At 44.3% G+C, this 12445-nt stretch overlaps 1 protein-coding gene across 4 annotated transcripts in view; it reads right to left on the bottom strand.

Moving 5' to 3' along the window:
* SEC11A (SEC11 homolog A, signal peptidase complex subunit) overlaps positions 1-11540 on the bottom strand; it is a 49263-nt gene extending 37723 nt beyond the window's left edge. Inside the window, exon 1 of one of the 4 annotated variants that reach the window (XM_055277361.2) lies at positions 9693-11540. In XM_055277361.2, coding sequence (XP_055133336.1) covers positions 9693-9743 — 51 coding nt within the window. In that variant the 5' untranslated portion in view covers positions 9744-11540. The remainder of the gene's footprint in view (positions 1-9692) is intronic. The other 3 variants (XM_063638623.1, XM_063638624.1, XM_055277360.2) reach the window with 3 other exon arrangements.
* Positions 11541-12445: the final 905 nt, after the last annotated feature.

Below are 12445 nucleotides of genomic sequence, written 5' to 3' on the forward strand. Positions count from 1 at the left end.
TACAGAAACAAAGGATAATTATAACAGAAACATAACTTTTGTTTTATCTTTATTCAAAAGCTAATATGATTAAAACAGGTGTGTATAGATGCCAAGTTGACAAGGGGTAGAATCTAACAGTTTTGTACTTTATCAACTTGGTTAAGCTAGAACTAGGTTTCCCCAAATCCCCTTCCCTGTATGGTTCTGGGTTAGAGTTGGCCAAAAAGAAATCTGCCCAAGATTTGGAAGGTGAAAGTGCAGTAGCTGCAGTTACGCAGAAGGTCACTGTAGTTAGAGATGGTAAGACAGACACTGAGGGGCTAGCAGAATTCAGCTCTTCTGGCTGACTCAGAGACTAGATAGACAGTCAACGGCCTCCCGCGGATCTCTCCATCTGCTCTCCTTTGCAGTCTCACTCCAGCAGCTGGACGTGGAATCCTGTCCCAGACTCCATGGCACGCTTAGATCTGTCCACCCAAACCAGTGCTTCAGAAGAGCTGCTTAGTGACATTCCTCTGGGTCTCTAACCCACTTTTAGACTCTTACATATTACTTATCCAGCTTCTCCTACCATTGTGTGAGACTTTTTTTTTTTTTTTTTTTTTGAGATGAAGTCTTGCTCTGTCGCCAGCCTGCCAGCCTGGAGTGCAGTGGCGCAATCTCGGCTCACCGTGACCTCTGCCTCCCAGGTTCAAGCAATTCTCCTGCCTCAGCCTCCCGAGTAGCTGGGACTACAGGTATGCGCCACCAGGCCTAGCTAATTTTTGTATTTTTAGTAGAGAAAGGGTTTCACCATGTTGGCCAGGATGGTCTCCATCTCTTGGCCTCATGATCCACCCACCTTGGCCTCCCAAAGTGCTGGGATTACAGGCGTGAACCACCGCACCCGGCCGAGGTTTTATTACTATAATAAATCCATTATTCAATAATATTCATAGTAGTTCTTCTTCCCAGACTAAACCCTGACTGATAAACCATGTTTTTTGGACAAAATTTTGGACAAAATTTTCCAGTTAAGGGGTAGACACCTTAAGTGTTTGGATTCTACATCTCACTTTCTTCCTTGAGCAGAAAAGAGAACCCTTCTGAAGAAGAGTTAAAACCACAGTCTCTCCTAAGGGGAGCTCATCTTTACTGTTATAGGCTTGTGCTATCTGGCTGTGGAAAAGACTAATCATCCTTGTCTTTATGTCATTTGTGGAGAGAATGTTATGAAAAAAGTAACAGATGTAAAATATCAAGGAATGGTAGCAAGAAAATATCTCTGTTACTATGGTACTGCATTCTGGATTTTGCTCAATTACATGGAATAAAGAATAATTTCTGGCTGTTCAAAAGAATATACCAGCCGGGCATAGTGGCTCACATCTGTAATCCCAGCACTTTGGGAGGCCAAGGCTGGTGAATCACTTGAGGTCAGGAGTTCAAGACCAGCCAGGCCAACATGGTTGAAACCCCGTCTTTACTAAAAAAATATAAAAAATTAGCCAGGCGTGGTGGCACACGCCTGTAATCCCAGCTACTCAGGAGACTGAGGCAAGATAATTGCTTGAACCTAGGAGGCAGAGGTTGCAGTGAGATGGCACCACTGCACTTCAGCCTGGGTGACAGAGTGAGACTCTGTCTCAAAAAAAAAAAAAAAAAAAGAATACACCTGTTGATGTTAATTGCAGTTTACAATAAAATTTTACTTGTGATTTTCTTGTGCAAGTTTTCTACATTGAAACTTGGCAATTCATTAATAAATGTTGACACTCTGCCAGTGATAAAGATTTTCCTGATCCTAAATAAGACCAGATTACTTTTCCATAATCAAAAAAAGTAGTGGCTTTATCCTCTGTGTTGGATACACCTCCTATTTGCTTCACATTTATTCATATTAGGTCTATGACTAAGAAAAATTTCCTAGGTTTCTGTATGTTTCACTAGAGGGACAACTCATTAAAAAAAAAAAAAAAAAGTATCAAAGATACCTAGGCAACAGGGCAAAATCTCAACTCTACAAAAAATACAAAAATTAACCAGGCATGAAATGGAGTCTCACTATGGTACCCAGTACACCTGTAGTCCCAGCTACTCGGGAGGCTGAGGTGGGAGGATAGCTTGGACCCAGGAGGTTGAGGCTGCAGTGAGCTGTAATCGCGTCACTGGACTCCAGCCTAGGTGACAGAGCAAGACCTTATCTCAGAAAAAAAAAAAAAAAAAGAAAAGAAAAAGCTATCTAGAAATTGTTAAGATATCACTGCAATAACAGTTAAGAGTTGGGTGATACTAAGAGATAGGAAGATATAAAAAGAATTAAGGATCCTATTAAGTCTCAAGGACTTTACATTTAGGCAGGAAGGCATACTGATAATTAAAACCCAGAGAAATGCAAATTCAATCAAACAATATAAGTGGCCTGCAGGGAGCTAAGCATACATTTATGGGAGTCTGCTTAGTCCCTTCAGGGCTCAGACAGGGAACTAGTCACATCCTGGCCAATAAAAAAATCTCAGCAAGCAGAGAAGTCAATTCTAAAAATTACATGTGACATACATGTAACATAAAAATAATTTGGCATAACATACTTATTTTATTAGTGAGTAAATATCTTTTTTTTTTTTTTTTTTTTAAGGGATGGGGCCTCACTATGTTGACCAGGCTACACTTAAACTCCTTGGGCTCAAGCAATCATCCTGCCTCAGCCTCCCTGGGCAGCTGGTACTACAGGTGCACCACCGCACCTAGCTATCATTTTTAACCCCAGAATGATTTATAATTAAAAATAGAATGTTTAAGGGAAAGTGTGCATAGTGTTAATATTCTTATGTTAAGAACTCTGTTCGTATTTGTTTTTGGTATTGTTTTGTGTTTTGAGATGGAGTCTCTGTTACCCAGACTGGAGTGCAGTGGTGTGATCTTGGCTCACTGCAACCACCATCTCCCGGGTTCAAGCGATTCTCCTGCCTCAGCCTCCCAAGTAGCTGGGATTACAGGTGCACACCACCACACCCCACTAATTTTTGTATTTTTAGTGGAGACGGGGCTTCACTACTTTGGCCAGGCTGGTTTTGAACTCCTGACCTCAAGTGATCTGCCGGCCTCAGCCTCCCAAAGTGCTGGGATTACAAGCGTGAGCCACTGCACCTGGCCTTTTCTGTTCGTTTTTTTGAGACAGGGTCTCACACTGTCACCCAGGCTGGAGTGCAGTGGCACAATCTTGGTTCACTGCAACCTCCGCCTTCCAGGTTCAAGTGATTCTTGTGCCTCAGCCACCTGAGTAGCTGGGATTACAGCCGTGTGCCACCACACCTGGCTAATCTTTGTATTTTTAGTAGAAATGGGGTTTCGCTATATTGCCCAGGCTGGTCTCAAACTCCTGGGCTCACGCAATTCATCCACCTCGGCCTCCACCATTACAGGCGTGAGCCACTGCACCCAGCTATATTTGGTATTTTAACTTTTGTAAAATTTAAGAGAATTTGGCCTAGTGAAGTAATAAGTCAGCCTTAAAAATTCAGTTTAAAATGTGTAATCAGTTGCTTTAGATTTATTATTCGAATCAGAAAGTTTACTATTTATACAGTGCTGAAACATTTTAAGAGAACTTAAGAAGTCTCAGATCTATAAAAATTATATAAGTAGTCCATGTTTGTTGAATAATCGAAGTTCTTTAAAATAATTTTTTAATTTATAAAGTTTAATCATTTTAAGATGTTTAACTTTGTAAATTAAACCAAACATAGGCTCTTAAAAGTGATTGTTGGCTGAGTGCAGTGGCTCACACCTGTAATCCCAACACTTTGGGAGGCCAAGGCAGGCGGATCACTTGAGGTCAGCAGTTCGAGACCAGCCTGGCCAACATGGTGAAACCTCATCTCTACTAAAAAAAAATACAAAAATTAGCCAGGAGTGGTGGTGCATGCCTATAATCCCAGCTACTCTGGAGGCTGTGGCAGGGGAATTGTGTGAACCTAGGAGGCGGAGGTTGCAGTGAGCCGAGATGGTGCCACCACACTCCAGCCTGGGCGACAGAGCAAGACTCTGTCTCAAAAAAAAAAGTGATTGTTAAAATTTGCTACACTTTAAATAGGATAAGATTTGTAAACAAATTCTAAAAGTTTAAGAAAGAATTTAGTTTTAAAATTTTAGGTTTTATAAATTATTATTAGAACTAAAGATAACTCTAAATAGGCTTTTCTGCACACAAAAACCACCTCAATGTGCATTGAAAAATGCTCATATCTTTAGGAGGCCGAGGTGGGTGGATCATGAGGTCAGGAGATCAAGACCATCCTGGCTAACACAGTGAAACCCTGTCTCTACTAAAAATACAAAAAATTAGTGCGTGATCACACACACCTGTATTCCCAGCTACTTGGGACGCTGAGGCAGGAGAATCGCTTGAACCCAGGGGGCGGAGGTTCCAGTGAGCCGAGGTCGAGCCATTGCACTCTAGCCTGCGAAACAGAGCGAGACTCCGTCTCAAAAAAAAAAAAAAAAAAAAAAAAAAAAGTTCATATTAAGGCTGGGCGCAGTGACTCACACCTATAATCGATCCCAGCTCTTTGGGAGGCTGAGGTGGGCAGACGGCTGAGCTCAGGAGTTCACAACCAGCCTGGGCAACCTGGTGAAACCCAGACTCTACAAAAAACACAAAAATTAGCCAGGTGTGGTGTCCCTGGCCTGTAGTCCCAGCTACTCCAGAGGCTGAGGTGGGAGAATCACTTGATCCCGGAAGGAGGAGGTTGCAGGGAGCCAAGATCCTGCCACTGTACTCCAGCCTGGTCAACAGAGTGAGACCCTGTCTCAAAACAAACAAACAAACAAAAATTAAAAAAAAAAACAAACCTCTCATACTAATCAGTGGTGTGCTGGAACAAGCTTCCCAAATTTTCAGCAATTCTGCAAGCTGGTTGTTAAACACAGTGCTGTTAAAAAACTAGAATAATAAATTATATTAAAGGCCAGGCACAGTGGCTCATGCCTGTAACCCCAGCACTTCAGGAGGCTGAGGCCATCAGATCACTTGAGGTCAGGAGTTCAAGACCAGCCTGGCCAACATGGTGAAACCCCCATCTCTACTAAAAACACAACAATTAGCCACACGTGGTGGCGCACACCTGTAATCCCAGCTACTTGGTTGCGGTGAGCCGAGATCACATTACTGCACTCCAGCCTGGGTGACAGAATAGAGCGAGACTCTATCTCAAAAAAAAAAAAAAAAAAAAGAAGCCATACTCCAAACAAAGGCAAGAATACAAATAAAATAGTCTATGACTATTAGCTAAAAGGACCTTAAAGATCACCTAATATTCTAGGGTGGTACCCAGAGACTAAGAAAGAATACAAGCAGCACTGTTAAAAATCAATTAATTTAAACAACTTGGCTGGGTGTGGTGGCTCACATCTGTAATCCCAGCAGTTTGAGGATCCGAAGTGGGAGGATCACTCGAACCCAGGAATTTGAGACCAGCTTGGGCAGAATAGCAAGACTCCATCTCTACAAAAAATACAAAAATTAGCCAGGCATGGTGGCATACATCCATAGTCCCAACTACTCAGGAGGCTAAGGTGGGAGGATTGCCTGAGCTCAGGAGTTCAAGGCTGCAGTAAGCTGTGATTATGCTACTGCACTCCAGCCTGGGCAACAGAGAGAGACCTTGTCTTAAAAAAAAAAAAAAAAAATCTAAGAAACCCAACATACCTCTACCTCTATTACAAAGCCCAGAATCCAGTACACTGACAACATGAAATACTGGGGAGGATGTGGAGCAACAGGAACTCTCATTCATTGCTGGTGGAAGGCAAACCAGTATAGCCATTCTGAAAGTGTTTTATGGTTTCTTACAAAACTAAAACATACTCTTTTTTTTTTTTTTGGAGACGGAGCCTTGCTCTGTCACCCAGGCTGGAGTGCAGTGGTGCAATCTGGGCTCACTGCAACCTCTGCCTCCCAGGTTGAAGCAATTCTCCTGCCTCAGCCTCCTGAGTAGCTGGGATTACAGGTGTGCACCACCATGCTCAGCTAATTTTTGTATTTTTAGTAGAGAGAGGGTTTCACCATGTTGGCCAGGCTGGTCTTGAACTCCTGAGCTCAGGCAATCCACCTGCTCGGCTTCCCAAAGTGCTGGGATTACAGGCATGAGCCACTGTGTCCAGCCTAAAAACCGATTAAAACTCCAAAGAATACATACTCTATGATTCCATTTATATAAAATGCATACCCCTCTATACTGACAAAAAGCACATTAGAGGTGAGACAGAAGGGGTCTTGTAGATGATATATATGTCCTATATCTTGATTGTGATCAGTATACATAAGTATAAAAACTTATCGGCCAGGCGCAGTGGCTCACACCTGTAATCCTAGCATTTTGGGAGGCCGAGGCAGGCGGATCATGAGGTCAGGAGATCGAGACCACAGTGAAACCCCGTCTCTACTAAAAATACAAAAAATTAGCCGGGTGCGGTGGCAGGCGCCTATATTCCCAGCTACTCAGGAGGCGGAGGCAGAAGAATGGTGTGAACCTAGGAGGCGGAGATTGCAGTGAACCAAGATTGCACTACTGCACTCCGGCCTGGGCGACAGAGTGAGACTCCGTCTCCAAAAAAAAAAACAAAAAAAAAAACTTATCAAACGGTACGCTTTAAATGGATGGAGTTCATTTACTCAAGTATTCCTCTGTGGATCTGATAAGGAAAAAAAACCAAAACTCAAAGTAATCAGACACTTAACATATATGTAATATGTAATTAGGTATAAGCAGAGAAGTTATGCAAATAATAGCAACTTTTAGAGGAATAAAACAAAATTCTAGTTTCCCTCTTTCATTTGATTCTCAGTATCTACATGTATTGTCAATTCTTTCTCCTAGATATTATGTACAGATAAAGACCTCATTTCATAACTCTCCCTCACCCCATCATATCCAATCCCTCCTACCCATTCCTAACAACCTCTGGGAGGCCAGGGAGGATAATTTTACCATTTAAACTTCCACTAACCCTGAATGTCCTAGATGCAATGAATTCTGAACCACAATCACTCCATATTAGAGAAACACAGGGCAGAGTAGCCTACTCATTGTATCTTCATGTTTCTGTTCTTTCTTCTTGTCCATTTTGTTATAGCAGGAACAGTACCTTATACATCTCTATGCTTTAGAGCCTATCTAGCAGGTTTGCAAGTGCAGAGTGAATTCCTTCCCTTTTGATTATTGGAATGTTAACCAGCCCAGGTTAAAGATGAAGCTATTAAGAAGGTCTTTCAAGATTCAGCTTAAATGCTAGTTTCTCCTTGAAGCTGTTTGTAATGCCCTGACTGGAATCTCTCAAAATTTTCCTACCACTGCTAGAACAGGTCATATCCTTCTTTATCCAAGTGTTCAGGCTTTAAAGTAAGACCTGAGATCAAATCCACATCCTGCCATATACTTTCTTTTTTTTTTTTTGAGATGGAGTCTCACTCTGTCGCCAGGCTGGAGTGCAGTGGCACCATCTCAGCTCACTGCAATCTCCACCTCCCGGGAGATTCTCCTGCCTCAGCCCCCTGAGTAGCTGGGACTACAGGCGTGTGCCACCAGGCCCAGCTAATATCTGTATTTTTAGTAGAGAGGGGGTTTCACCATGTTGGCCAGGATGGTCTCAATCTCTTGACCTTGTAATCCGCCCGCCTCAGCCTCCCAAAGTGCTGGGATTACAGGCGTGAGCCACCGCGCCCGGCCTACCTTCTATCTTAAGCAAATCACTAAAGCTCTCTAACAATGACATCGACCACAGCATAGCCAATACTCACCATGTGCCAGACACTCTTCTGAGGGCCTTATATGAATTAACTAATTTAATCTTCATAGCGACCCTACGTTTGCACAACATAGTGAATGCAACTAATGTCAGTGAAGTATACACTTAAAAACGGTTGAAATGGAATATTTTATGTTGCGTATCTCTTTACAATAAAAGTAAACATAGGCACAGACAGGTTAAGTAATCTGCTCAAAGTCACACAGCCAGTAAGTAGCAGAGCTACTTCAAACCTCTGAAATCTAGCTTTAGAGTCCATACTCTTAACTTCTATACTGTATTGCTTCTCACAAAGTCTCATTTTCTTCATGTTTAATAAGAACATTACCCACCTTACAGGTGTATAAAGTGCTTCACACATGGCAAGAGCTCAAAAAAGTTATTGTTTTGCCTTAGTCCTTTTCTACACATTTAGGCTCCTTGAAGGCCGAGTCTTTCTTAACTATCTTTGCATCTCTCTCATTGTACCTAGCATAGAGTACAATAAATACCAGACTCAAATACTTTCCTCAGAGAAGTATCTGTGGCATCTAGAAATCCAAATATGGATTAAAAAAAGACAACACTATACAAGTAAAAATTTGAAGTGTTAGGCCGGGCGCGGTGGCTCACGCTTGTAATCCCAGCACTTTGGGAGGCCGAGGAGGGCGGATCACGAGGTCAGGAGATCGAGACCACGGTGAAATCCCGTCTCTACTAAAAATACAAAAAATTAGCCAGGCGTGGTGGCGGGCGCCTGTAGTCCCAGCTACTCGGAGAGGCTGAGGCGGGAGAGTGGCGTGAACCCGGGAGGCGGAGCTTGCAGTGAGCCAAGATTGCGCCACTGCACTCTAGCCTGGGCGACACAGCGAGACTCCGTCTCAAGAAAAAAAAAAAAATTTGAAGTGTTGTCATAAAGATATAAAGTAACGTTTGCGCAATTTTTATAGAATGCTCAATTCTGACTGACAGAATTGACACTGAGCTAGCTAAGGCCTGAAGGGGAGTAAGGAAAGACTGTGTTATCTACTTCCCTAAGTGGCAGTTATAACTACAAAAAATGCAAGTCCAAGGGAAAAAAAAATCCTTAATGGTGACATCAGGATAATCATAACAGTAAAATACTGTTTAAAACAAACAAAAAAAAAAGTCCGATGCAGCAAAACGAAGCTCTACAGACACACTAGGCGCAAAAGATAAAACAGAGCAACCTTTTCTAAGGACTAAATAATTACAACAGTATTCTCAGTACTATTTGGCATACGATCTAGAAGATCAAGGTAAAGTGTAAGGACAAAATCAGGAGACCTACATTTCCAGATCCCCGTGGCACTGATATTGGACTGTAAAACCATAGATTCCGAGAGCTGCCACCTTAGTGCTAAGCGGACGCAAGGGCAAGTAGTGTAACTGTTCCAACTCGGAGCCCAGAGTGGTCCAAGTCAAAGTCGGTGCAGCCCGCTACGGTTCAGCTCTACTAAAGGGTCGCAAGGGGCTGAAAGCGGCAAAACGGCTTTTGTGGGGCCTATAATCGCCTTCCTGAGCGCCCCAGAAACCTGCTAAACCTCGTCTCTCCCGAAACCACCTGGAGTCGCTCCGACTGGAGAAATCAAGAGTCCGCCGCCTTAAAATGACTAAAACAATAAGCAACCCCAACTCCTACTTCAAGCGCGTACGGTTTCCATTTGCTCCCCTGCCTCAGTGGGAGGAATGGAACATGAAGACACCGCGCCCCGCCCCAGGTAGGCCCTGAATCAGTTCGGGGTTAAAAATAATGAGGCGGACAAGGCGGCCTCTGGCCACAGACTCCAAAGAAAGAGAATGACCTGGGTATCAGACTAGCTCAGACCCTCACACCAGGACCCTGGGGTCCGCCGGGCCCCGCAGCAGCAGCCTCGAAGGGACAAGAAAAGCCAGGAGAAAAAGAGGACGGCCAAGCTCACCTGCCGCTTGTTCATCCGCCGCACATCGTCCAAAAAGTCTAGAGACAGCATGGCGGGGACGGCGAGCAGGACACCGGCAGGGGAGAGGGCGCGATGACCAGCGGGCGGAACTACTGGAGCTCGGGTCGGACTCACACTGGACAGGACTTCGCAGTGCTTGCACTTCCGCTTCCGGGGCGGGAGCTGGCACGGTCGGGCGCGGTCCCCGCCCCCCACGCCCCTTCGCTGCGGAGAGCTGACCGAGAGACTCACGACCTTGCTAGTCCAGTCTCAGGCCTTGGCCTCGCCGTGGGAAGGTTCTCACGCTCTGGCTCTCCCCTGCCAAAAAACGGCTGAACGCCACTTCCCGCGCTCTGCCCCGCGGCCCCTCACCGAGGCGGCGACCCAGGGTTAGATGGGGAAGCTGCCCTGCCACCTTCGGAAGGCGGGCCTCTGTGCCCGCGCGGCCAATCGCGAGCAACCTCTCCGGTGTGGGCGGGTAGAAGCGGTTCCGCGTCCCGGCTTGGGTATGGGTGTGGCAGTGGATGTGTCGCCTGACCGTAGGTTCCCGCTCGAGCAAGTCTCCTGCGCTATGGGAAGCTGAGGAGGTGCTTTCTTTCTTTCTGTCTCTGTCTCTCTTTCTTTACGTCTCTGTCACTGTTGAGGTGCTTGCTTGCTTGCTTGCTTGCTTTCTGTCTCTTTCTCTTTTTCTTTCTCTCTCTTTCTCTCCTTCCTTTCTTTCTCACTGTGTCGCCCAGGCTGGAGTGCAGTGGCGCAATCTCAGCTCACTGCAACCTCCGCCTCGCGGGTTCAGGCGATTCTCCTGCCTCAGGCTCCCGAGTAGCTGGGACTACAGGTGCGCGCCACCAAGCCTGGCTAATTTTTGTATTTTTAGTAGAGACAGGGTTTCAGTATGTTGGCAAGTCTGGTCTCGAACTCCTGGCTAATTTTTGTATTTTTAGTAGAGACGTGGGTTCACTATGTTGGCCAGGCTGGTCTCGAACTCTTGAGCCCAGGTGATCCGCCCGCCTTGGCGTCCCAAAGTGCTGGGATTACAGTCGTGAGCCACCGCTACCGGCCGTCGAGGTGCTTTCAGTAAGTGCTTTTCGAAAAGCGTAAGGTTGGACCGTGTGAGAGACCTTCAAAGCACTGCCTGAGCCTGCCAGGAGTTTACAGTCCAATTGGAGAGAAAACAGCCCGGGACAATTAGAAAACATCCAGATGGTGCAACAGCGTGATGATACCACCAGTGGTGTGGGTCTTTAGGAAGTGGCTTCCTTTCCGACCTTGACTTTGCTGACAGGATTTGACATGGTCTCCTTGAATTCTACCTCCTGGTTTTCTTAACTTGGACACCTTGATGTGACTATCTTTTCGCTATCTTTTGCTTTGACTGGCCAAAGCTCCTAATACCCACTTCAGTCAACAAAGACTAAAGCTGGATTACTTGGTATCATTTCTTTTTTTTTTTTTTTTTTTTTTTTTTTTTCAAAATAATCCTTCTCTCCCATTAGAGAAAGATGAATGAAGGATATACTGGAACTCTTTGTAGTATCCTCGAAATTCTTTAAATGGAAAGTCATTCCAAAATAAAAACTTGAATTTATTGGAAGATGGCTGTAATAAAAAAGACAAATAATAGTAAGTTTAGGGGAGGATGTGAAGAAATTGGAACCCTCATATACTGCTGGTGGGAATGTAAAATGGTGCAGCCACTTTGGGAAATAGCTGCAGTTCCTCAAAAGGTTAAAGGTGGGCCGTCTGCAGTGGCTCATGCCTGTAATCCCAGCATTTTGGGAGGCTGAGGCAGGCAGATCACCTGAGGTCAGGAGTTCCAGACTAGCCTGGCCAACATGGTGAAACCCGTCTATACTAAAAATACAAAAATTAGCCGGGTGTGGTGGTGGGCACCCGTAATCTCAGCTACTCGGGAGGCTGAGGCAGGAGAATCGCTTGAACCCAGGAGGCAGAGGTTGCAGTGAGCCAAGATCGTGCCACTGCACTCCAACCTGGGCGACAGAGCAAGACTCCATCTCAAAACACACAAACAAAAAAAGGTTAAAGATGGAATCACCATATTAACCAGCAATTCCACTGCTAGGTATATACCAAGAAAATTGAAAACGTTTGTCCACACAAAAACTTGTACGTGAATGTTCACAGCAGCATTATTCATAATAGCTAAAAAGTGGAAATAACTGAAATGTTTATCAACTAATGAAGGGATAAATGTGGTATATTGGAATAATGTACTAATAATTCCGCTGGTACAATGGAATATTGTTTGGCAACAAAAGAAAATACTACAACATGAATGACCCTTGAAACAGATTTAGTGAAAGGATCCACTCACAAAAGACAAAGTATTGCATGATTCCATTTAGGTGAAATATCTAGAATAGACAAATCCACAGAGATGGAAATCAGTGGTTGCCTAGGGCTGGGAGAGTTGGGGAAAATGGGGAGTGGCTGCTAATGGGTATGGAGTTTCTTTTAGGGGATGCTAGTTCTACAACTATGTGAATATACTCAAAACCATTAAATTGTACACTTTACATTGGTGAATTGTATGGTATGTGTATTATATCACAATAAAGCTATTATGAGAAAGAAAAAGAAACCACTGGTGTCTGGCTCACTGTTAAATTCCTAGTGGTGAACACATAGCCTAGCACATGTTATACCCAATAAATACTTGTTGAATTTAAAAGTGTGTGTGTGTGTGTGTGTGTGTGTGTGTATTTTTGTTACCTCCAAAAACTGCTGCCTCTAGG

This window comes from Symphalangus syndactylus, chromosome 5 (assembly GCF_028878055.3).
Source record: "Symphalangus syndactylus isolate Jambi chromosome 5, NHGRI_mSymSyn1-v2.1_pri, whole genome shotgun sequence".
In the NCBI taxonomy this organism is placed as follows: domain Eukaryota; kingdom Metazoa; phylum Chordata; class Mammalia; order Primates; family Hylobatidae; genus Symphalangus; species Symphalangus syndactylus.